The 26,663-nt window shown below is 40.0% G+C and overlaps 1 protein-coding gene across 2 annotated transcripts in view; it reads right to left on the bottom strand.

Moving 5' to 3' along the window:
- Positions 1–12,109: 12,109 nt before the first annotated feature.
- Positions 12,110–26,663, bottom strand: part of GMCL1 (germ cell-less 1, spermatogenesis associated) — a 53,594-nt gene continuing 39,040 nt past the window's right edge. Inside the window, exons 12-14 of one of the 2 annotated variants that reach the window (XM_002799303.4) lie at positions 24,239–24,384; positions 21,966–22,053; positions 12,110–14,590 (exon numbers count right to left, since the gene is read on the bottom strand). In XM_002799303.4, coding sequence (XP_002799349.3) covers positions 14,495–14,590; positions 21,966–22,053; positions 24,239–24,384 — 330 coding nt within the window. In that variant the 3' untranslated portion in view covers positions 12,110–14,494. The remainder of the gene's footprint in view (positions 14,591–21,965; positions 22,054–24,238; positions 24,385–26,663) is intronic. The other variant, XM_028832419.2, reaches the window with a different exon arrangement.

Below are 26,663 nucleotides of genomic sequence, written 5' to 3' on the forward strand. Positions count from 1 at the left end.
CTACCACGCCCGGCTAATTTTTTTGTATTTTTAGTAGAGACGGGGTTTCACCGTGTTAGCCAGGATGGTCTCGATCTCCTGACCTCGTGATTCGCCCGCCTTGGCCTCCTAAAGTGCTGGGATTACAGGCGTGAGCCACTGTGCCCGGCCCCCGTCCATCTGCTTTATATTTTCTCATGCCAGCATTGAGAAGGCACCCGAAACCTCCTACGGGCTCTTGGAAGGAAAACTAAAGGCCCCAAATTCCATCCTACCCCACAGAGTACTTCCCCGAAGTTGCCTCTGTCCTCAGGGAAAACAACAACAACAACAAAAACTTTAGAATGTTCAAAACTACAAAAATTAGGAGAAAGACTATCTTGCCCCAAGGCTGAACCATCTGTGATAGAGCATAAATAAGCTTACCAGGAAAGACTCAAACCTCTTTATTTTATTTTATTTTATTTTATTTATTTTGTTCCAGGGTACATTTGCAGGATGTGCAGTTTTGTTACATAGGTAAACGTGTGCCATGGTGGTTTGCTACACCTATCAACCCATTAAGCCCTGCATCTATTAAGCTATTCTTCCCAATGCTCTCCCTCCCCCCAGCTCCTCCCCCTACAGGCCCCAGTGTGTGTTGTTCCCCTCCCTGTGCCCATGTGTTCTCATTGTTCATCTCCTACTTATAAGTGAGAACAGGCAGTATTTGGTTTTCTGTTTCTGTGTTAGTTTGCTAAAGATAATGGCTTCCAGTTCCATCCATGTCCCTGCAAAGGACATTATCTCGTTCCTTTTTATGGCTGTATAGTATTCTATGGTGTATATGTACCACATTTTTTTAATCCAGTCTATCATTGACGGGCATTTGGGTGGTGTGGTTTCTATGTCTTTGCTATTGTGAATAGTACTGTAATGAACATATGCGTGCATGTATCTTTGTAATAAAATGATTTATATTCCTCTGGGTATGTACCCAGTAATGGGATTGCTGGGTCAAATGGTATTTCTGGTTTTCGGTCTTTGAGGATTCACCACGTTGTCTTCCACAATGGTTGAACTAATTTACATTCCCACCAACAGTGTAAAAGTGTTGAACCTCTATTTCTAATCAAACCAACTCTTTTCAGTCAGTTCTCTCCAGAATTATCAAATCTAGTGACCTGGCTTTTAAAATACAAAGAGCTGGGAGATGGAAAGGGACTTTATTAGGTTGGAAAAAATGCCCACCAATCACATACATTTTTAGTTAGATTTATACATTCAGAGTGGCCTCTTTAATACCTATTCCAACCCAGACTTCCAGGAAAGATCCAGCCATGACATGTAGGATTTCTACCACCAGCCCCGACCCCCAGACTCTTTTGGAATTACCCTGGCAAAGCATGCACTAGGTGTAGAATGGGGAGGTTCAAGAGAGGCGCAGGCCCCAGGGAAGAAGATTTAGGGACATCATTGGAGAAACACACCACTAATGATAGCTGGGCGTGGTGGTACACGCCTGTAATCCCAGCTACTTGGGAGGCTGAGGCTGGAGAATTGCTGGAACCTGGGAGGCTGAGGTTGCAGTGAGCTGAGATTACGCCACTGCACTCCAGCCTGGGTGACACAGTGGGACTCCATCTCAAAAAAATAAAATAAAATAAAATAAAATAAAAAGAGAGAGAGAGAGAGAGAGAAAGAAGAAATACACCACTAACGATTGAAGAAATTGTCCACAGGGAAGACAGGGTTTATGGGAAACCTAAGGGGGTATGTACTAGATATGTAAGAGAGGAAGAACATGGTGGCCTCAGGTGGTGGCTGAAAACACTCCTCTTTCTCCTTGTCCCCTCAGGGGTGGGGTCTCATCTGATGAAAATGCTTTTTAAGAAACCCCTCTAGGACTAAAAATGATTGGAAGGTATGCTGGGGATCAGCTGAATACACAAAGATTTTTTGAATGCATAAGATGCACAGGACACTATACCACTTTGGCACTAGGATGAAAAGATGAGTAAGACATGGTCCCTGCCTCAAGGAGCTTGCACTCTAGCTGTGGAGGCAGACAGAGGAGACACATCTTCACTATAATGTGGTAAGATAAAATATGCACAGTGTGCTATGGTGACATGAAAGAAGGCTTTTCAGCCTAATTTGTCCAAGAGGGTTTCCTGGAATAATAATAATAGCTAATACGTACTGTGCTAATTATATTCCAGGCACTGTTATAAAAATGTTTATGTACACACACATTCACACGCACACAATTAGTTGAGCTGTGAGACTCAAAAGAATACATTGTCCAGGTAAAGAGCGGGAGTAGCAGCAATAGAAAAGGCACAGAGATGTGTCACACTGGGACATACACAAGCACTAAAACAGGTTTGATATTATCATCACTTTGAGTTCACCATGGCAGACCTTACTAAGTACCTGGGATTTTATCCTTATGGTTACGAGAGGCCACTGGAGCATTTCAGGCTGGGGAGTGACCTGACCAGATTTGCATTTTAGATGATTCATCTGGATCTAAAGACCTGGGCCAGAAAGAACAAGTGGAGGGAATAAGGGGTTGCACTAAGGCAATGATGGAAGAGAATGAGAAAGAACACAGGAGACATTTGAGGAATAGCATGGCAGGTCTTGGAGACTGGTTAGATCCAGGCAGTGGGAAGAGAGAGAAGAAATGACTTCCAGGCAGGGCCAACTTTACAGGCATGTGACCTGTGTAGTCATACAGGGTCCTGGGCATAGAAGGGCTTAGTACTCAGCTTTTGCTACTCTTGAAATTCCTGCTAATCTTTGAACAAGAGGTTCTGCATTTCCATTTTGCACTGGGCCTAGCAAAAAGTGTGTCTCTCCTAGTGATGCCTACTAAAGTGAGAAAAATCACAATTTGTCAGTTTACTACTTAACTGAGACACAATGGTGAGTCCATGTGGGAGACGGTGGAGAAGACAGTAAAAGGGACATCCCTTTTTTATGTGAGATGCCCTATGTCAGTGATTAGTATGGGCCCTTCCCTGCCCCTAGATCCCCCCATATCCATTCAGGGGAATTCCTTTTGTACATGTTTGCTCCACAGTGTGAGAACCTAGTTACACTTCTGCTTTTGGTGAGAGGAAGAACATGAATTTCATTTTAGAAGATTATTAAGTGTGAGGGACTTGAGGAACATCCAGATAGATATATTTTTGGTAGGCATCTGACCAGCTACAGACTGAGTCTGATAATTACAGGGAGCAATCACGGCTAAAGATAGAGATGGGGGGATGGGCGCGGTGGCTCATGCCTGTAATCCTAGCACTTTCGGAGGCTGAGGTGGGCGGATCACTTGGTCAGGAGATCGAGACCATCCTGGCTAACCCGGGGAAAGCCCGTCTCTACTGATAATACAAAAAATCAGCCGGGCGTGATGGTGGGAGCCTGTAGTCCCAGCTACTCGGGAGGCTGAGGCAGGAGAATGGTATGAACTCGGGAGGCGGAGCTTGCACCAGTGAGCCGAGATCACACCACTGCACTCCAGCCTGGGCGACAGAGCGAGACTCTGTGTCAAGAAAAAAAAAAAAAAAAAAAAAAAGATCCAGATGGGGGAGTGATGAATCACAGAAGTCCATGAAATTGTCCCAGTGAGAAAAGTGTGCTAGGTGAGCAAAGGATGGCCCCCATGTGGGATTAAACAGAAAAGGAAAGGCCCACAAAGGAAGCCAAGATGTACTTGTCAGGTAGCAAAACAAGAGTACAGAACAATGTGCCAGAATTCAGAGGGGTGGAGTTTTGAGAAAGAATGAGAACGGTCAGTGTAGCAAGCTGAATAATGGCCACCCAAAGATACCTGGTTCTTTCCTCTGGAACCTGTGAATATTACCTTCTATGGGAAAATGTTTACAGATGTGATTAAGAATATTGAGACAGGGAGATTATCCTGGATTATCCAGATAGACCCTAAATGCCATCACTAATGTCCTTACAAGGCACAGGCGGAGGAATGTTTGATACATACATGAGAGAAGGAGGCAGTGTAACCACAGAGGCAGAGATTGGGTGGTGCAGCCACAAGCCAAGGAATGCTGGCAGATTCTTCTCTAGAAACTCCAAAGGGAGCACACCCCTACTACACTTTGTAGTAGGGTTTGGCCCAGTAAAACTGGTTTTGGATTTCTGGCCTCTAGAATGGTAAGAGAATAAACTTCTGTTGTTTGAAGTCATCAGGTCTGTGGTAATTGGTGGCAGTAGCCTCAGGAAACTAATACCATCAGCTATGTCAAATGCAGCAGAGAATCCTTTAAAGCAGGGGTCCCCAGTTCCCAGGTCATGGACCAGTATGGGTCTGTGGCCTGTTAGGAACCGGGCCACACAGCAGGAGGTGAGCAGCTGGTGAGCCAGCATTACTCCCTGAGCTCTGCCTCCTGTCAGATCAGTGAGGCACTAGCTTCTTATAGGAGCACGAACCCTACTGTGAATTGCACATGGGAGGGATCTAGGTTGCATGCTCCTTATGAGAATCTAACTAATACCTGATGATCTGAGGTTGACAGTTTCATCCCAAAACCATCCCCTGCCCTGTCCTGTGGAAAAACTGTCTCCCACAAAACTGGTCCCTGGTGCCAAAAAGGCTGGGGACTTCTGCTTTAAAATAAGAACTGAAAACTGTCCACTGGATTTAGCTTTATAGAGGCCATTGGTGAACTTGCTGAAAATTGTTTTTGGGGAGAGTAGGTTAAGACAAATTACAAAGAATTACATTCATCTTTCTTACTCCCGAAATCCATACCAGCATGGGACATTAGGGAAGATGCCATCAGCAGACCAGAAGCTGAGGAATTTCCAAACCAGAAAAATCATACCTAAGACAATGGCAACTCAACACAACAAAAGAAGTGATGACTGAAAAGGTGAGCAGATCTGTCTCTTTGTAGTCACATTCATCCACCTCTCCTTCACCACCCCAGGCCTGTGACAACCACTAAGCTTTTTTCTACCTCTGTAGCTTTCCATTTTGAGAATGTTATATACATGGAATCATGTGATACATGACCTTTTTTTTTTTTTTCTTTTGAGACAGAGTCCTGCTCTGTAGCCCAGGTTCAAGCGATTCTCCTGCCTCAGCCTCCCAAGTAGCTGGGTTCACATGCATGTGCCACCACTCCCAGCTAATTTTTGTATTTTTAGTAGAGGCAAGGTTTCGCCATGTTGGCCAAACTGGTCTCAAATTCCTGGCCTCCAGTGATCCACCTGCCTCAGCTTCCCAAAGTGCTGAGATTACAGGCATGAGCCACTGTGCCTGGCTAATACATGACCTTTTAAAATGGACTTTTTTGATTACAATGCCCTTGAGATCATCCAAGTTGTTGTATCAATTATCTGTTCCTTTTTGTGGTGGAGTAGTATTCCATAGTAGGAATGTACCACAGTTTAACCATTCACCAATTGTAGGACATTTTGCTTGTTTCTGGCTTTTAGCTATTACAGATAAAGCCGTTATGACTATTTGTATACAGGTTTTTCTACCGATAAATGCCCAGGAGTGTGATTGCTGGGCTTTATAGTAAGTGCCCGTTTAGTTGTTTTTTTTTTTTTTTTAAAGAAACTGCCGATCTGTTTTCCAAAATGGTTATGCCATTTTACTTGCCTACCAGCAATGTATGAGAAATCCAGTTTCTACACTTCCTCACTAGCATTTGGTGTTGTCACTATTTTTTAGGTATTCTAATAGGTAGATAGTGATATCTCATCACAGTCTTAACTTGTATTTCCCTAATGGCTATCTCAATATATTTTCATGTTCTTATTTACCATCCATATATACTTTTTGATGAAATATCTCTTCATATCTTTTGTCCATTTTCTGTTTGGATTATTGGTTTTAACTGTTGAGGTTTTGTTTTGTTTTGTTTTGTTTTTTGATACGGGGTCGCCCAAGTGGTGTGAACACAGCTTACTGCAGCCTCGACCTTCTGGGCTCAAGTGATCTTCCTACCTCAGCCTCCCAGGTAGCTGGGATTACAGGTGCATGCCACCATACCCAGCTAATTAAAAATTTTTTTTTTTTTTTTGTAGGGATGGAGTCTCCCTACGTTGCCAAGGGTGGTCTCAAACTCCTGGACTCAAGCAATCCTCCCACCTCAGCCTCCCAAAGTGCTGGGATTGCAGGTGTGAGCCACCATGCCTGGCCAATTGTTGAGTTTTCAGAGTTCTTTATATATTCTAGATATGAGTCCTTTGTCAGATATATGATTTACAAACATTTTCTTCCAATCTCTAGTTTATCTTTTCATCCACTTAACAGGATCTCTTACAGAGGAAAGTTTTAAATTTTGAGTAAGTCCACTTATTTTCTTTTTTACAGATTATGCTCTTAATGTCATACCTAAGAGCTGTCGCCAAGGCCCAGAATCCTGCTGTAGGTTAAATGTTTGTTTCCCCCAAAATTCATATGTTGAAACCTAATCTTTGGTGTGATAGTGTTAGGAGGTGGGGCCTTTGGGAGGTGAATAGGTCATGAATCTGGGGTACTCATGAATGGGATTAGTGCCCTTACAAGAGAGACTCCAAAGAGTTCCCTTTCTTCTTCCACCATGTAAGGACACAGCAAGAAGGCACTATTCTGTTCTATGAACCAGGAAGTAGGCCCTCACCGGATGAAGAACCTGCTGATGCCTTTATCTTGAACTTCCCAGCCTTCAGAACTGTAAGAAATACAATTCTGTTGTTTGTAAAGCTACCAGTCTAAGGGATTCTGTTCTAGCAGCCTGAATGGACTAAGACTGTCCAAAGACTTTCTCCTACGTAATCTAAAGGTTTTATAATTTTACATTTTATATTTAAATGATATTTTGATTTTTGTATAATGTGTAAGGTTTAGGCCAAGATTCACTAAACCTTTTAGTGTTATATTTGGTCGAATGCTTTTTCTGCATCTATTAATATGATCATGTGATTTTTCTTTAGTTTGTTAAAATGGTAAATTACATGAATTGATTTTCAAATTGATTTATATTGAACCAACATGACCCAGAGAATCCCACTGTTGCATATATACCCAAAGGAAATAAAATCAGCACTACAGAGGTGTCTGGGCTCCCACATCAATTGCAGCATTATTCACAAGAGTCAAGATATGGAAACAGCGTAAGTGTCCATTGATGGATGAATGGATCAGTCGTGCTATATATAAAATGGAATGTTATTTGGACTTAAAAGAGGAAATACGCCATTTGCAAAAACATGAATTAAACTGGAGGACATTATGCTAAGTGAAAAAAGCCAGACACAGAAAAATACTGCATGATCTCATTTTTATCTGGGATCCAAAAAGAGTCACATACACAGTGTAGAATGGTAGTTACCAAGGGCAGAGAGGAGGAGGAAATGAGGAGGTGTAGTTCAAAGGGTAGAAACTTGCAGTTATATAGGATGAATAAGTCTAGAGGTCCAGTGTGCCACAGAGCTAGAGTTATTAATATTGTATACTGAAGTTTTGCAGAGCGGAGATTTTAGGCGCTTTTACCACACAAAACAAGAGGTAACAGTGGTAGGTGATGGATATATTAATTTGCCTGCATGTCCTAATCTTTTTACTATGTATATCAAAACATCATGTACACTTTAAACATATGCAATTTTTTTTTTTTTTTTTTTAAAGGAAAACAGCTCTGGGGTTTGAGTTTACTTTCAGCTCCACTGCTCCACAGCTTTACCACCTTGGACAATATTCTTAAGCTTTAAGCTTTCAGTTTTTTCTTCTCTAAAGTGGGAATAATAAAGTTTAATACGTTAGACTGTTGTGAAGAATAATAGCACATAGCACTTAGTAAATGTGTGTTTTAAAAATCTGGAATGTTTTAATCAGATATGGTGCCTTAGTCTGTTTCTACTGCTGTATCAGAATACCACAGACTGGATAATTTACAAAGAAGAGGAGTTTATTTGGCTCGTGGTTCTGCAGACTGGGAAGTCTAAGAGCATGCTGCCAGCATCTGGTGAGGGTCATCCCATGGTGGAAGGCATCGTGTGGTGAGGAAGCACGTGCGACAGAGAGCAAGGGGGAAGGGGGCAAACTCATCATTTTCAGCAGAAACCCCCTCTCACAGTAATGGCATTAATTCATTCATGAATGTGGAGCCCTTGTGACCTAATCACCTCTCCAATGTCCTGCCTCTCAACACAGTTAAAATGGGAATTCAATTTTCATTTTATGAACTTTTGAGGGACACACTCAAACCATAGCATATGGTAAGACACAGAGACACAGATGTGAATGTCACGAAGGAAGATGTTTTTAACTGAGTAAAACATTACAGTCAGTTTCCTAGAAGCAGGAAGCATGGCATTCCACACAGGGAAGCACTAGAGTTGACCAGGAGGTGAAGGGAATGAGGGGAAAGCATGGGTGAGACTTTACTGTGGTTGTCATGGGAAGGAATGGGTGAGGCAGGGTAAGCAACTTCTAAGACTGGCTAGTTTGGCTAGTCTGAATAACTTCAGCAGGCTGTCAGGTAAGAGGCTGGCCCTGGGGTGATTAGGGGATGAGAATATTGGCTTGGCTTATGAGAGTTTGTTAAAGGAGGTAGTTGGGGATATGGGCTTTGGATTGGCTGGGGTGTATATGTAAGGCATGCTCCAATGGGAGTCTTTTGCAATCTCTAGGAATTAGTCCTAGGAAGATAAGTCTTAGTAAGAACCCAGATGTCAAAACATCAGAAAATAAAAAAGGCATGTTACTACAGTTTGTCATTATTCACACATTTATGGCACACCACATGTATCAGAGGATTTAACAATGCCAAAGACACAAGTCATGAGTAGCTTGCAGTCCAGTGGGGGATACAAACAAGTAAACAGTGTGAAAGTGCATTAATGGGGAAAGAACAGAGTACTAGGAGGGCACATACCATGGGAAGGTTGTCAAGAAAAGTTTCCAGGAGAAAACAACGTCCAAACAAGACCTAAAGTATGAGCAGAGACTAGCCGGGTGAAATGGGGTGACATCTGTGGTGGGGAAAGGTGGAAGAGATTGTCCAGGCTGAGGAGACTGCATGTGCAAGGGCAGGAAGCGAGGGACAGGATGGGCTCTTTAGAGAACTAAAGAAAAGTATGACAGCCACCTTGGGGGCAGAGTGTGGAGATGTGAAGACAAGGCTGAAACAGACTCGTTAGCTATTGTACAGAGTTATCCTGAGGGCAAATGGGGGACCTTCAAAGAATTTTGAGGATAGGAGAATAGACAGAGATTTGAGTTTATGCAGATAACTCTTTGGGTAATGTGGAGACTCAATTAGAAGGGGAAAACACAGGAGGTTGGTGCAATAATCCAGGTTGGAAATTATCATGGTCTGTACTAGAATGGTGGCAGTGGGCAAGGTGAGAAGCGGCTGCATTTGAGATACAGTTGGTAAAATCACAAGAACTTTGTGATTTCTGGATGCAGAGCATGAGGGAGTTGGAAGATTTGAGAATGATATCTAGGTTTCTGGCTTGCATAATTGAGTAGTGTCATTTGCTGACATGAGGCATACAAGACAAATTCCGGGGAAAGCAGATGCATGCAGATCTGGACACGCTAACTTTAGGTGCTATTTTGAACACTCAAGAGGAGATGTCAACTAGATGTGTATCTGGAACTTGGAAGAGAGATCTAGGCTAGAACTATAGGAAAAGGCATTATCAAAATACAGATGGTCATTTGAAGCCATGAGAGTACATGAAATCACTTGGTGCAGGCTCAGGAGAGAAAAGAGCCTGGAGACAGCCAGAGGAAGAAAACAAAATTAGACCAAGGAGTGGCCAGAGAAATAGAAATAGTGTGATGTCAGAGAAGTTTAAGAGAAGACTCCTTTTTAAGGAGAGCAAAGTGGTCAATTTTAAATGTTAGTTAAAGGGAATGCACATCTAACCTACAGGATTGAACAGCAAAGTCGTTGTTGACGCAGGAAATTTTATTTTGAGCCAGGAAGTTAGATTTTTTTTTTAACCTTTGCCAGTCCTAGTTCATATAAAATTACCAGTCATTACAAAAGTATTCTAGTTTATTTTTAAGAGACAAGGTCTTACTCTGTTGCCCATGCTGGAGTATAGTGGGTACAATGATAGCTCACTGCAGCCTTGACCTCGGCTCAAGCAGTCCTCCTGCCTCAGCCTACTGAATAGCGAGGACTACACCCAGCTAATTTTTATTACTTTTATATTCATGTATTTACTTTTTTGAGATGGAGTCTCACTCTGTCACCCAAGCTGGAGTGCAGTGGCGTGATCTTGGCTCACTGCAAACTCTGCCTCCTGGGTTCAAGCGATTCTCCTGCTTCAGCTTCCCGAGTAGCTGGGACAACAGGCACGCGCCACCATGCCCAGCTAATTTTTGTATTTTTAGTAGAGACAGGGTTTCACCATGTTGTCCAGGCTGGTCTCGAACTCCTGACCTCAGGTGATCCACCCTCCTCAGCCTTCCAAAGTGTTGGGATTACAGGCGTGAGCCACTGCATCTGGCTTCACCTATTTTTTAAAAAAATATTTTTTGTAGAGATGGGGTCTTGCTTTGCTGCCCAGCCTAGTCTCAAACTCCTGGCCTGAAGAGATCCTCCTGCCTTGGCCCCCCAAAGTGCTGAGATTACAGGCATGAGCCACTAGGCCCAGCCTTTCATACTTTACAAATGAATGTATGCTGTTGAGTAATTCTGCTCCATAATCAGATACAGTCTGACCACTAGTTAATAATGATTGATGCCCTTTGAGGATTTTTGCTCTTTGTACCCCTGTACCTTACACCTTGGGAAGAATTAAAACTCTCTGGTTGAGGAGAGTTTGTGCCATGCCTTTTAAAAAATTTTAATCCAGTCACATGATTGGGTCCATATTGGTTGAACACATTTCAGGAGATTGACAAGTCATTTATGCTTATCATTTGTACCCCTGGCTCTATTATTTTCTATTCTTCACACAGGTTCATCTTAAACAGTTTAACAATTACCAGTCCAATATTCTACATCAGCTATCAGAACTTTCTGCAATAGAAATATTCTATAGCTGTACTGTCCAATATGGTAGCCACCAGGTACATGAGTTACTGAGCACTTACAGTGTGGCTAGTGTGACTGAGGGAGTACATTTTAAATTTCTTTAAATTTTAATTAACTTACACTTAAGTGGCCACAGTGATCTTCAGTAACCCTATTTTTTTATATATTTTTTGAGACAGAGTCTTACTCTGTCATCTAGGCTGGAGTGCAATGGCACGATCTCGGTTCACTGCAACCTCTGCCTCCCAGGTTCAAGCGATTCTCCTGCTTCAGCCTCCCGAGTAGGTGGGATTACAGGCGCCCGCCACTATGCCCAGCTAATTTTTGTATTTTTAGTAGAGACGGGGTTTCACCATGTTGGCCAGGCTGGTCCTGACCGCAGGTGATCTGCCCATCTCGGCCTCTCAAAGTGCTGGGATTACAGGTGTGAGCCACTGTGCCTGGCCCCCAGTAACCCTATTTTTGCATTTGATGTTGAAAATTGTTCACATATGATGGTAATCCTATTGAAAGACTTGAAATTAGATAAAATGTTAGCTGTGAAACACTTCGTAAAAAAACAAAACAAAACAAAAAACAGGCCGGGCAGTGGCTCATGCCTGAGATCCCAGTACTTTGGGAGGCTGAGGTGGGCGGATCATGAGCTCAAGAGATCGAGACCTTCCTGGCCAACATGGCGAAACCCTGTCTCTACTAAAAATACAAATATTAGCTGGGCGTGGTGGCGCGTGCCTGTGGTCCCAGTTACTCAGGAGGCTGAGGCAGGAGAATTGCTTGAACCCAGGAGGCGGAGGTGGCAGTGAGCCAAGACTGCACCACTACACTCTAGCCTGGTGACACAGCGAGACTCCGCCTCAAAAACAAAACAAAACAAAACAAAACAAGTGACTACCACTGTTCTCCACACGGTTTTACCTTTCTTGCTAAGTTTCATGCCAAACCATTTTTTTTTTAAAGGAAAGGTATTCATATCCCTTCTTAATAACTTAGTGTGAAACTCTAGGACATATTTTCTTAAAGACCTCTTCCTTACTGACAAACACAAATCATTCTTAAAATATAAATGTTGTTTTCTAGCCCTAGCATAAAAAAATAGTAGAGGCTGTAAGACAAAAGCTGACAAAACACAAAGCTTTCATAAACCATAGTTTATATAATACTTTAGCTTACACTATTAACACTTTATTGAAAATATTTCTATTGAAAAGAACAAACTCTGCAAACACATAAAAGTATTTGGTAAGAAAACAAAAGCACATCTTTACTACCAATGTGAATTACTAGCTGACAATTATCAATTTCTCAAATAAGAACATTAACCTACTTGTGATTGAAGAATTATCCTGTCTATGGATGACATAAGCAACTTGCCCAGGACAGAACCAATGGATGAAACCACATACAATTCCAATTTGGCCAGTTAACTTATATAAGTGAAATGAAACAGTTAACTTTATTCATTAATATGCTCAAACATTATCTTTACTTCCAAGATTTGCAAAAACTTAATTATCCAAATAATTTAAGTTTGGCATTTATATATATTTCAATACATAAAGGGTAAGGAAACTCTTATACAGTAATGAGATAGAAAGAAAACAACAGCTTCCCGTGAAAGAGACCTAATAAAGTCAAATATAAAAATAATTAATGTAACCTCTTTTTTTTTTTTTGAGATGAAGTCTCACTCTGTCGCCCAGGTTGGAGTGCAATGGTGCAATCTCCACTCACTGCAACCTCTGCCTCCCGGGTTCAAGTGATTCTCCTGCCTCAGCCTCCTGAGTAGCTGAGATTACAGGCGTGTGCCACCATGCCCGGCTAATTTTTATTTTGTGTGTTCAATAGAGATGGGGTTTCACCATGTTGGTCATGGCTGGTCTTAAACCCCTGACCTCAAATGATCTGCCTGCCTCGGCCTCCCAAAGTGGCTTACAGGTGTGAGCCACCACACCCGGCTGATGACCAGCTGAAATGTAACCTCTTGATAACAGCCAAATCACTGTATTAGAAACATTTAAATTCCAGCTCTGAGGGTCAAGGGTGAGGCATTTAAAAGGTTCCTTTAAGTTAAACCAAATGGATGAATTTTAAAAGAACAAAAGCAATTTATGAACCTATGGGCATATCATTAAGAAAGAAAAAAATTATTAATAAATTCCAAAAGTTAAAAGGAGTTGGAATAAAAACCTAACTAGAAAGAAAAAAAATTTTGGTTTCAGTTAAGGGGGGTTTTTTGGTCCATTTTATGTAAGAGCTTACTTACTCTTTTTCCAAATGGGCATTTATTATTTGCACAGATACATAAAAATGATTCCCATTTTAAAAACCATAATAAAAATATACATTAACCACAGAAGTACTTACTCTAACTGGAAAGAAAATGAACATGGCTATTCTCAAAACAGTAATAAACACAAAAGGTCAACATATATAAATCACGACAAGTGTACATCTCATTTTTGACAAAAATAAGTTCCATTTTTACATTAATGCTTCATCATCAGGTTCTATATTAGATCCTCTGACCTTATTTACATTTACTATGAAATTTCTATTAGCATGTGTAACTCAAAGGCACTCAATTCTGAGGGTATAAAGTCCTGAGCTTAAGTAGGAAACAAAGTTCCCAACTAAAATTTGAACATAAATAATTCTAAAGATCAGAGAATATTAAAATGTTTAAAACTATAATATCTGGTACATAAATAATTCTAAACCTAATAATAAAGGTGTACAGACTGTCAAAGAAAAGACCATGTAAGGCAAGAAATATACTTGGAATCAAACTGATTTTTCCCTCATTCAAGATCATTTGAAGGTGTGAAGCTAACTTTCATTGTTCTTAAAATCCTAAGAAAGCCTAATTTAAAAAAATAGCAATGACAATGCTTAAGTTTAAAAAAAAGTTTCTCAGTTTAGTCTCCAAAACCAGGAAAAAAATATTTAATGATTAAAAACAAGTGTGAGCTGGAAAGATATTGAACTAAAAGGAGGCATCATAATGAGCAGGTGAAAATATTAAAGGAAAGCTTTAAATGCACCAACTGAAAAGAGCATTTCTAATTGGCCATCCGAATTATTCTTTTAGATTATTTTAGCCAAATAAAAAGAAATTTACAGATGGATAACTGAGGTCCACTAACATAAGGCAGAAAGAAAGTTTAAGCTAAAAATTAAATCTATATTTTGTTGCAGATAAATGTGAGATTTACCTACAGCAATTTTCTACTGATGCTAAATTAAACGCATGAGTTGACATCGCTCCAACAGAAACGGTTTGACAGATATTTTCTTGGCTTTAAAATGTTTTTTCGTATATGCATAGAAATGCAATGAGGATAAGAATAATCTTCTGTATTGTCCGTACAGTTCGTAAGGCCTTTGTCATTGTTAGTCACCTTAGATGTGAATATCAGTAGGGCCATTAAATTAAAACTGGCCTAAAAAGTTTTCAAAGTGCTACTGTTTCCAACCGATGAGATCTTCAGTTTTCTGTATTTTCTGGGTGACGATTATTTTCAATTCTTTTTTTCTGGTGATATATACAAGAAGTTACAGCAGATATATAAGGGGAAGATCAGAAGCCTGCTGTCCAAGTTCATCACCACTTGTTCCTATAAAACAGATTTGTAGATTTAATGACAATTAGATAGCAATAGCTTAAAAATAAAAACAAAAAAACCAAACTGTTGAACTGAGTGAACCAAAGGAGATAGTGTCCTGAGTCTGAGATCCACAACTCCACTCTCCAAATTCCCACCCACTAGCTGTGTGACCTTGTCAAATGCAGCTTCCTCACTGTAAGATGGGGACAATAAGAGTACCTGACTTACAGGAGGATTACATGAGACAATGCACAGGGAGTTTCACAAAGCCAGCTATCTATTGTGTACTCAATAATGGTAGTTGTTTTCATTATTGCAAAAATTTCTATCAAATACTTACATATTTTGTGAACAGATACAATGTCTACAAATACATAAACTTCTCACTTGACTTCAATGTTTTAAACATTTTATTTCCTTTTAAAAAATAATTATTTAAAAAAAATGAGATAGGGTCTTTCTATATTGCCCAAGCTGGCCTTGAACTCCTGGGCTCAAAAGATCTTCCTGCCTCATCCTCCTGCCTCAGCCTCCTGAGTAGCTGGGACTACAGGCAGGTGCCAATGTGCCCGGCTACTTGGCTTTGATTTCTGATGGCCGTTGGGTACAGCAAATCACTGGGATGAGGGTCGGGAGTCATTATCATCACCAAAAAGCAGGGTTCCTACTATTGTTTAAGATTTCCCACTGTCCCTATGACAAACATGTAATTTGTCTCCTGAAACATAAAATGCATTATCATGGAAAAGCAATTTCAGGTTCAGTTACATCAACACACACAAGAATGCTCAGAACTCCCAGAGACAGGAGTTGACACTACACAAATATAACATCCCTGATGCTACAGATCTCTGTTTGGAACCTCATATATCCTTTACTAGAAGCATTTGCTAAACAGAATCAATCCTCAGAGTAAAAGAGGAAACACTAAAATGAGAATTCCTACATTTTAAATGCCTGGCATACACTCTCTGCAATAGTATGCATTAGTTACACTTTATTTATTTTGGGTAAGATACTATTAAACACTGTTTCAATCCAAAGTTTTAATTTTTTACTGAGGCATGTATTCCTGCAAGAGGGACTAAAACTAGAATATTTGAGTGACTGAAGCAGACTCACTGGACACAGCTTCTGTGTTGAGGGAACAAGGAGATAAATTTGAATAAAGAAGGTAGAGAGTACAAATGTCTCTCTCTCACACACACACACACACACACACACACACACACACACACACACACACACAATCTCTCTCTATATATATGAGGGAAAGTGGTATTTTAAAAAGACATCAGTGAACAAAATCAGGGGAGGCTATCACCTAGACTGATTGTGCTAACAGTGTCACCAGAGAGGAACGATGCCAAAGCATGGTTGGTCTTCAGATACTTGAGACATCCTGACCTAGTCAAAATTTATATCAATAATCTGGATGAAGGCACATTTACCAAATTTGTTGAGGACAAATGCTTTGATGATATGTATATCTGATGATAAAAATTAAGATTCTGTACCTAATAACTAAAAGCTTCTGAGGAAGATTAGCCTTCTGGTATTTGAATATAGTTAAGATTGAGGCAGGGAAGGGCAGGTCAAAGGGCCAACTCTGGAGAAAGAAGGAAGCCATGTGGATATCATTTGGCTGAATGGACACACCAATTTTTGAATATTAAATTGTATTAATCCCCACTCTCCATTCCCAAACAGGATAGGTTGATCCTAGCTTCATCAAGTGTGTTGCTTCACCTAAAGGTTCAATCTGCATCTGTATTTGCATTGAAGTACCTTTACAGCAAAGTTCTATTGTCATTATTCCACTATGGATGGAAGCTGTGGAGCCCACATATCACAGCAGCAGAGCAGCAGCATCCTCCTAGGTCCCCACTTCTACTTCCAGATAGTTAGTTATTCATCTCTATGTAGAGATCCCTGCTTCTCTGAGGTTTTTGCAACTTATTCTATACTATTCCTCTATTACTTCCCCCACATTCTATCTTATATGTCTAAATTCCAAGATCTACAAATACAACTCACTATTGAATAATCTTTACTTAGTAACTCAAATTCAAACCCTCAACTATTGGCTACTATCTATCCCTTCCTTTCTTTCTTTCTGGGCCACCTCCACTTTCACTCTTACAATTCGGCTTAAAAAAATAAATTTCTGGGTATTTGTTGTTGTTGGTAGTGTTTTTTGTTTGTCTGTTTTTGTCTGGAGACAGGACCTGACTCTGTCACCCAGGCTGGAGTGCGGTGGCATGATCACGGCTTATTGCAGCCTCAGCCTCCCAGGCTCAAGTGATCCTCCTGCCTCAGTTTCTGAGTTGGTGGTACTACAGGCACATGCCACCATGCCTGGCTAATTTTTTAATTTTTTGTATAGACAGGGTTTCGCTATGTTGCCAGGGCTGGTCTTGAACTCCTGGTCTCAAGCAATCCTCTTGCCTCGGCCTCCCAAAGTGCTGGGATTACAGGCATATGCTACTATGCCAAGCCTGCAATTTGGCTTTGATTCCCCATCCCAGCTTTTGAATGTCTCACCAGGTTACCTTTTTTGCCCATCTCTTAAATACCAGTGATCACTAGGGTTCTATCATGCCATATTCTCTACACATTTCCTGAATGTTATCTCATCCAATTATTATTTCTAGTTCAGGCATTACTTGTAAACTCCAAATCCATTTATTAACCAGCCTATCAAGTTTTCACCTTGATGTTCTCAAATTAAACGTGCCCTAAACGGAATTCATCATCTCTTCACCATCACCAACACTACGTCATGTTCATTTTCCTTCCTATAATTCAAATCTCAGGTAAAACCACTACTATAAATCAAATTGCCCAAATCAGAAAACCATGAACCATCTGACATTTCCTCATGCACACACACGATTAAGAATCAAATTCTCAGTTGCATCACTTTATTTCCAGAACCCATCAATATTTTCATATTCACTGCTACATTCTTTAAGGTTCTCATCACTTTTAATCTGAATTATAGCTATATAATCAATAAATTGTTTTATTGCCATTATCATATCTTGAATCCTTGCTACACATTGCCATCTGAGGGAACCTTCTATAGTGAAAATCCATTTAGCATGGTCTTATAAGACGGACAGTTACAAAATAAATATACAAAATTCACTACCTTTCTTACATTATCAAAAACTATTAGAACAAATGATTCATTTCATATTAGCAATTGAAATGTAAAATACTGGCTGGGCGCAGTGGCTCATGCCTGTAATCCCAGCACTTTGGGAGGCCGAGGACAGCGGATCACAAGGTCAGGAGATTGAGACCATCTTGGCCAACATGGTGAAACCCTGTCTCTACTAAAATACAAAAAAGCGGGGCATGGTGGCATGTGCCTGTAATCCCAGCTACTTGGGAGGCTGAGGCAGGGGAATCGCTTGAACCCAGGAGGCGGAGGTTGCAGTGAGCTAAGATCACGTCACTGCACTCCAGCCTGGCGACAGAACGAGACTCCGTCTCAAAAAAAAATAACAAAATAAAATACTAAACATTATACTTCTAGGAAATAATACAGGAACAATATGGGAAACACTACAAATTTTAGAGAGAGACATAAGAGAAGACCTAAATAAATGTAGAAAATACCATATTCCAGAAAGGAAGACATCGACTGTCCACAAACTACTCTACATATTTAATCATATAAATTAAAATCCCCACAGGAATTTTTGAAAGGAAACTTAGCAAAATGATTCTATATCCCATACAGGAGAATAATCATGCAAAAAGAACGGAGAGATTTTTGAAAAAAGAAAAATGAAGGTGGTTTTGCATTACTAAATATTAATGCATTTTAAAGTTAGCCTAATTAAAACAATGCCTTGTCTTCATAACAAAGAAATCAATAAAACAGAAAGTCCAGAAATGAAAGCAATTTTATAAGTATTTCATGTACAATAAGGCATTTCAAACACACTGATACATCCAGTACATTTCAGATACATCGTCAAATACTCCAAAGTAAAAAATTAAGCCATAAAAAGAACAGAAAAATATATAGATGACTATTTATATAATCCTAGTAAAATGGGGGCCTAAGGGTCACACCAAACAAACAAATAATAAGAGAAAAAGATAGATTGTTTTGAAGGTTGAAAAGACAAATGACAAAAATGTAAAGACTGGGCATGGTGGCTCATGCCTGTAATCCCAGCATTTTGGGAAGCCGAGGCAGATGGATCACTTGAGCCCAGGAATTCCAGACCAGCCTGGGCAACGTGGCAAAACCTCGTCTCTATAAAAAAATACAAAAATATTTAGCTGGGCATGGTGGTGCGAGCCTGTAGTCTCAGCTACTTGTGAGGCCCAGGAGGTGGAGGCTGCAGTGAGCCAAGATTGTACCACCGCACTCCAGCCTGAGTGACAGAGTGACAACCTGTCTCGAAAAAAAAAAAAGAGAAAAAGTAAAAACTACAGACTATCACAAATGTTAGTATTTTTAATATATAAAAGCTGTTAAAAATTAGCAAGAAAAAAATGAACATTTTAATAAAAAATTTAACAGAAACAATATAAGCTGTCAGTTTACATGAGATGATGTGTTCAATAAGCATAACAAAACCCAACCATACACTAACCAAAGAAATGAACATTGAAAATTAAGGGCCAGGAGTGGTGGCTCACACCTGTAATCCCAGCACTTTGGGAGGCCAAGGCAGGTGGATCACTTGAGGCCAGAAGTTCAAGATCAGCCTGGCTAACATGGTGAAACCCTATCTCTACTCTAAATACAAAAATTAGTGCACTCCAGCCTGGGTGACAGAGCAAGACTCTGTCTCAAAACAAACAAATAAAAAAGAAATGAAAGTTAAAACAAATATTTGTTTTCACATTTACTACACTGGGATAGAGATGAAAAAGAATGATAAGACACAATATCGGGTATACTCTCCTGTACTGCTGCCGGGGGGGCAGTATCAATTGGACAGTACCTCTGGAGGGCAATTTGTCCATTAGAAAATTGTAGGTACCATGCAACAAGAATTCTACTTGGAATTTATGCCTTTAAAACATCATAAAAACGGACAAAGATATACGTATATTTCCTATAGTATTGAAAAAAATGAGAAACAACTTTATCCAATAAAGAGGAATTATCTAAATTATGGTATAGCCAAAACAACTAATATTATGCAGTTCATAAAAATGATGCTGTGAATATATATTTATTGACAAGAAAAGCTATGTACAACAAAGTGAAAAAAAAAAAGTAGATTACAATTACTACCTCACTGTCTGATGCATCTAGGCTCTCCTGGCCTTGGGCTCTGAAACAGGACTAAGCCTTTCTTCTACTGGGCCCAGGCCAGGTAACCCCACTTTGCCTCTTCCCCAGGCCTGAGTTCTCCCCAACCACTGAGTTGGTTCTCACTATGCGGCCAACAAGTTCTCCCCAACCACTGAGTTGGCCATGAAGGAGACAGAAGACAACACCATACTTGTGTTCACTGTAGATGTCGAGGCCAAAAAGCATAAGATCAAACAGGCTGTGGAGGAGCTCTATGACACCGAGGTGGCCAAGATCAACACCGTGATCAGGGCTGATGGAAAGAAGAAAGTGCATGTTCAACTGGCTCCTGAGCATGCTGCTTTTAGATGCTGCCAAAAAACTGGGATCATCTAAGTTGAATCCAGCTGGTGAATTCTAAATATATATATATTTCACCATTAAAAAAAAGCAGGTTACAAAATAGCTAATCTACTGTGATCCAATTTTGCAAAAAAGATACAGGTGAAGAAAAAACTCAGTAATGTATCTGAGTGGTACATGTATGATTGTTATTTCAGCTGACTTATATTTTCCGTTCTTTCTACAACATCCATAACCTATATGAAACACACAACTCCCAAAGTAAATCTTCCAAACTCCATCCACAGCCCTTATGCCCTGGCTCTAGTAATACTGAACTCTTCCAACCGTCCTACAGTTCCTTGAATGACCCGTGTATTCCCTTGCTTCCATCTTACTCACCGTTTGAGGCTTGGTTCAGGTATGTGTTGACTTTAACACTTTTCCAGGAGACGATGCTTTCCCTGAGCTGTCTTTCTTTCTCCTCCTCCTCCAATAACCACCCCCAACCCTGGCAACTGCTCAGTTATTACAGGTTAGAGTCTTCTCCCTCAAGGTTGCACACTCTGAGCTCATTCTATGATGCTACTTACACTAGTCTATATTAACACAAGCCTGTCTTTATTTCTTCTACTCCTAGCTGAGAACCAAGCACATGGTGGGGACACAAATGTTTGCTGAAGGAACATATGGAATACAACTACTATCTTGGCCTGGTGCATATTTAGGTCTCTGGCTGGGATTGAGCCATGATGGTATTTTTCATGAAGTTTCAGGTAGAAGATAAAGATAGTCATTGTCTATTCAGCTGCAGAGGGTACAAGAAGGACCAACAGAGAATTCTGACGGAGGCAGATTTAAACTTTCTCATTATATATCTGCCTTGAAATGGACATTCCTACCTATTACCTTTCATGTAAGATGGGGGTCGGCTAGAGTTTCAACAATGAGTGGATGACCCTCTGTAAGAATGCTATTAAAAGAAGTTCTCATATAGCATGTGAGGTTACAATGATCACTTCCAGGGTTACTTGCAATGTTAAGGATGTTCTATGATAGTCTCTTCAGTCTGAGGAAAACTACTAACTTTTCATAATTTATGTAAACTATAACAAGTTTTGAATCCTTTAATAAAACATTATGCCCTTTGGAATGATGATTAGTGTTAATAGAATAAACTTCCTCAATATTTTAACAGCTTTCAATTTTACTTTTAAAAATGGTCTACTTTCTCATCATGACACTTTGAAACTTCTCCAAGTGTGTGATGTATGAATAAATAAATGGCTTTGGAGATAATCTGGGGAACAATACAGAGTTTGCCATCTTACGAACCTAATGGGCTAGAGAATAATGCTCTTACGATATTAAGGAGCTTCAGAGACATACAGGATTGTCTTCAAGACGCCTGCTGTGAATGTACAAATAAATGCACTATGTACACAATGGATAAAGCACTTAAGTTCCTAAAATTTTAGGAATGAATTTTAGTGCTGCTGATGATATTCAGGATAAACAATTATTGCCTTATAATCAGCGTTTCCCTGCCCTTCAAATAGTGTTTTCTTTTTTTCTCCCAATTATGCTTCCATTGGGATGGGGTCAGTTATGCATAAGTGAACGTGGTACTTTCATCTTTACCTTCAAAAGGCTTTCAAACCAACTTTTAGGTCAAAATGCCATCACTTTAATGTTAATTCTACTTAAGAATTTTCAAAAGAGGATTCGAAAGACAAATATTATAATGACATACCAGAAGATAACCGAACATACCTGATCCTTTTCAAGTGTAAGTATTTGATAGCCAGTTGTTCTACTACATATTAGTTTTCCACTACTATCAAAAGAAGCCAAACGTAATCTAGGATTTAAAAAAATAAATAAATAAACACAGGATTTTTAAACCACAGATTAAATAAGCCCTTCCTCACTTTCATATTTACTTTTTCCTCTGTTTTTTATTTGATAAAAGACTTTCAGGAAGTCTTTTCAAACTGTAATCTGACTGCATTCAGTGACAAGCCTGTGCTATTACACATATCTGGCCAAGAGAAATAATTTATAAATGTTTTTACTGTGGTAAAATATACATAACATTTATCATTTTAACCATTTTAAAGTATATAGTTCTGTGGCATTAAATATATTTCCACATTGTTCTTTACCCATCTCTAGAACATTTTCATTTTCCCTCGCTGAAGCTCCTTACCCATTAAACACTAACTCCCCACTTTCCCTTCCCTCAGGCCCTGGCAACCACCAGTGTACCCTCTGTACCTATGAATTTGTCTACTCTAGGTACTTCATATGAGTGGAATCTTATAATATTTGTGCTTTTGTGAGTGGCTTATTTCACTTGGCATGTCTTCCAGGTTCATCCATGTTTAGCATGTATCAGAATTTCCTTCCTTTTCAAGGCTAAATAATGTTCTCTTTTATGTATGTACCATATTTTGTTTCTCTAGCATCTGTCAGTGAGCATGTGGGCTGCTTCCACCTTTTGGCTATTGTGAATAACGCTGTTATGAACATAAGTATACAAAAATATCTGTTTAAGCCCCTATTTTCTTTTTTTTTTTTTTTTTGAGACGGAGTCTTGCTCTGTCGCCCAGGCTGGAGGGCAGTGGCACAATCTCGGCTCACTGCAAGCTCTGCCTCCCAGGTTCACGCCATTCTCCAGCCTCAGCCTCCCAGGTAGCTGGGACTACAGGTGCCCGTCACCATGCCCAGCTAAGTTTTTTGTATTTTTAGTAGAGGCGGGGTTTCACCGTGTTAGCCAGGATGGTCTCGATCTCCTGACCTTGTGATCCGCCCGCCTCAGCCTCCCAAAGTGCTGGGATTATAGGCGTGAGCCACCGCGCCCAGCCTAAGTCCCTATTTTCAATTCTTCTGGGTCTATACTCAGAAGAGAAATTGCTGGATTGTATGGTAATTCTGTTCAATTTTTTTGAGGAAGCGATATATCATGTTCCATAGTGTCTGTGCCATTTTATATGGCCACGAGCAGTGCACAAGGATTCTAAATACTCCACATCCTTACCAACACCTGTTACTTTTGTTGGTTTTTTTTCTATTCTGTTTTTATTAATAGCCATCCCAATAGGTGTGAAGTGAAAGATCATTGTGGTTTTGGTTTGTATGTCCCTAATTAGTAATGCTGAGCATCTTTTCATGTGTTTTTTAGCCATCTGTATATCTTCTTTGGAGAAATGTTTATGCAAGTCTTTGGCCCATTTTTGAGTTGAGTTTTCTTTTTAAATTATAGAGTTGTAGGAATTTTCTGTATATTCTGGGTATTCATGTCTTGTCAAATGTATGGTTACAAATATCTTCTCTCATTCCCCGGGTTGCCTTTTCACTGTCCTCTGATACATAGGTTTGTGATTTTGATGAAGTCCAATTTTATCTATTGCTTCTTTTGTTGCCTGTGCTTGGGTGTATTATGGAAGAAATCACTGCCAAATCAATCGTTAGGAAGCTTTCCCCCTATGTTTTCTTCCAAGAGTTTAATAGTTTTAGTTCTTATGCTTAGATCTTTGATCCATTTTGAGTTGATTTCTGTATTTGGTGTAAGGTAAGTATAAACATATGACTTTTAAATCATATGTTCATTAAGCTATTGTCCAATTTGTCAGCTTCTGGTATCCTCTCAGAAAAAGATTGCTAGCAACTACTGGGCAAAGTTTAACATATTAAATCCTTTAAAAAGTTAAGGATAATACATGTTTTCCTGGAAACATACCTTGCTACATATTTCAACAGTCTGGACCTTTTATTTGCTAGGAATAGCAACAAGGTGATAACTTCAAGGCTGATATTCCCTATTGGTATATATTCCAGCCTATTCATTCTCCCTGACATACTAGATCTTATGATTCTGATTACTGACAATACATTTCACAGGAATGGAGCCTCGTCATTTCCTACCACTTTCACATATACTGTAGCTTACCAAAGTTCTACTAATGTTGGTGTAAATTATCAAGGTTTTATTTCTTACATTTCCTCTGGAGTGAGGAGAAGTGGGGTGGGGAATCTCACCCTACCTAAATGCTATGCTCCTTCGAGGCTGTAAACTGACAGATCCGCTACATGGCTGATTCAGTGTATTGCGTTTGAAAATGATGTATCGATTGGTGTAAGTTACAAGTAGGTCAAAGCCGAAGTTAAAACCCGTCCAACGCCAGCAGTACTAAAAAATACAAGAAAGAAGACTTACTTCAGTTTATCATATTAGCAAGTCAAAAATAAAAAATTCAAAATGTCTTTTGTCTCTAACTCATTACAAGTATTTCCCTCATGAGTGGCTGACTTTTTGTCAGTGACTTTTTCTTCAGGCTTATCACCCCAAACTATACATACATCTATGCCAGAAAAGCTGCCCTTATGATCATAATTCTCTAAGCTACTTTCCTCTTCATGATCAGTTTCCTTATCTCTTCATACTGCAATTCTACCATAAATAATAATGCTTTTTTTTTTTTTTGAGATGGAGTCTCACTGTCACTCAGGCTGGAGTGCAGTGGCATTATCTCGGCTCACTGCAACCTCCACTTCCCAGGTTCAAGTGATTCTCCTGCCTCAGGCTCCCAAGTAGCTGGGACTACAGGTGCCTGCCACCATGCCCGGCTAATTTTTGTTGTTATTGTTGTAGTTGTTGTTTTTTGAGACACAGTTTTGCTCTAGTTGCCCAGGCTGGAGTGCAATGGCATGATTTCGGCTCACCACAACCTCCGCCTCCCGGGTTCAAACAATTCTCCTGCCTCAGCCTCCCGAGTAGCTGGGATTACAGGCATGCAACACCACGCCTGGCTAATTTTGTATTTTTAATAGAGACGGGGTTTCTCCATGTTGGTCAGGCTGGTCTCAAACTCCCGACCTCAGGTGATCTGCCCGCCTCAGCCTCCCAAAGTGCTGGGACTATAGGTGAGAGCCACTGCGTCTGGCCTTTTTTTTTTTTTTTTTTTGTATTTTTAGTAGAGACAGGGTTTCACTATGTTGGCCAGGTTGGTCTGGAACTCCTGATCTTGTGATCCGCCCGCCTCAGCCTCCCAAAGTGCTGGGATTACAGGCATAAGCCACTGTGCAAAGCAATAATAAGGCTTTTCGCTGCAACTCTATGTGACTATATAGCTTAGAGCACTAAGAATCTAGATGGGGGTAACTAAGAACCCATTAAAATCTCCTTGCTTTAAAAATACTCTAAAATACCTTAAGTGACACATAACTGGGTTATGTAAATACCATCATGGGGTTCACGAGTTTGTTTATTCTATCAGCTAATAGTTAATGTGAGAGTATCAGATAAGGTGGTGTGATAGAGAGAAGTAGTTAGGGCTTCAAGTGTTTGGCTGACACCCTGGATTGCAATTCAGTATTAACTGATATTTATTGAGCACATATTATATGCCAGGCACTCCTCTAAGCAATGGAATCATAGCAGTAAATAACATACAGTTTCTGCCCTACCAGAGGTGAGGTGATAACTGTAAGGGCAAAGCTTTTTTTTTTTTTTTTTTTTTTTTAGAGACAAGGTCTCTCTATATTGCCCAGGCTGAACTCTAACTCCTAGGTTCAAGCAATTTTTCCACCTAATCCTCCCAAGTAGCTGGAACTGCAGGTGCATACCACTGTGCCTGGCTGGAGCAAAGGTTCTGAATAGGTGAGCATGGATAGAGTCCAGTACAAAGAGAGGGAATGGACTAAGAAGCAGGCAGTTCATTTTTCTAATAAGAGGAAAAGCATAGTGCATAGTTATAGATGCAGGTAGACTGGCAGAACTACTGGTAAGAGGATGTACAGATTCTCTTTTCATTGCAGTAGGCAGCAAGGCCATCAGGTAAGAATAAGGGTGAGAGTATTGCCCTTTTGAGGAGAGAAGGTATGAGTTATCTCAGCTAATGGGAGGAACAGTTCACTAGGGAAATACAGACAGATCATGATGCAGCACTAACCTACTTGAAATTCATGGTTACCACATTCAAGTGGAACCTAATGGGGTATGGTGTTTGTCTTTAATCACATTCATCTGTCTGGATGCAAGCATGGAGTGCAACCCTTAACAAGAGTTGGGGTTTAGCCAGGCGAGTTTAACATGTCCAAGAGGAAAAAGAAAAGTTAAAAGAGTATAAGCAAGCGACCAATTTTAAGATGGAACATAAAATATAAGTCAGGCAAAGAAAGAAGTAGAAATGTGGTCAGAAAGGTGATAGGGAAAGGTTGCAAAAATAATGTATTATATAGCCAAATGGGGTTAAAAAATTGTTGGAATCCAGGTGCTAGAGAGAATGAGCTAGAAAGACGAGGTGGGGTCTGAAAACGGGATGCCTGAAATGGAGATTTTGAAGGTGGTGTAGTAATTAATAATGCAAGGGTATGCTCATGGGAATGGATGCCCGAGGTAGGGTGGAGCACAAGAGCATGGGGGAAGGAAGGTCAAGGAATAGAGATATTGAAATCATCAAGACTGAT

The sequence above is a fragment of the Macaca mulatta genome, chromosome 13, assembly GCF_049350105.2.
Source record: "Macaca mulatta isolate MMU2019108-1 chromosome 13, T2T-MMU8v2.0, whole genome shotgun sequence".
NCBI classification, from domain to species: Eukaryota; Metazoa; Chordata; class Mammalia; order Primates; family Cercopithecidae; genus Macaca; species Macaca mulatta.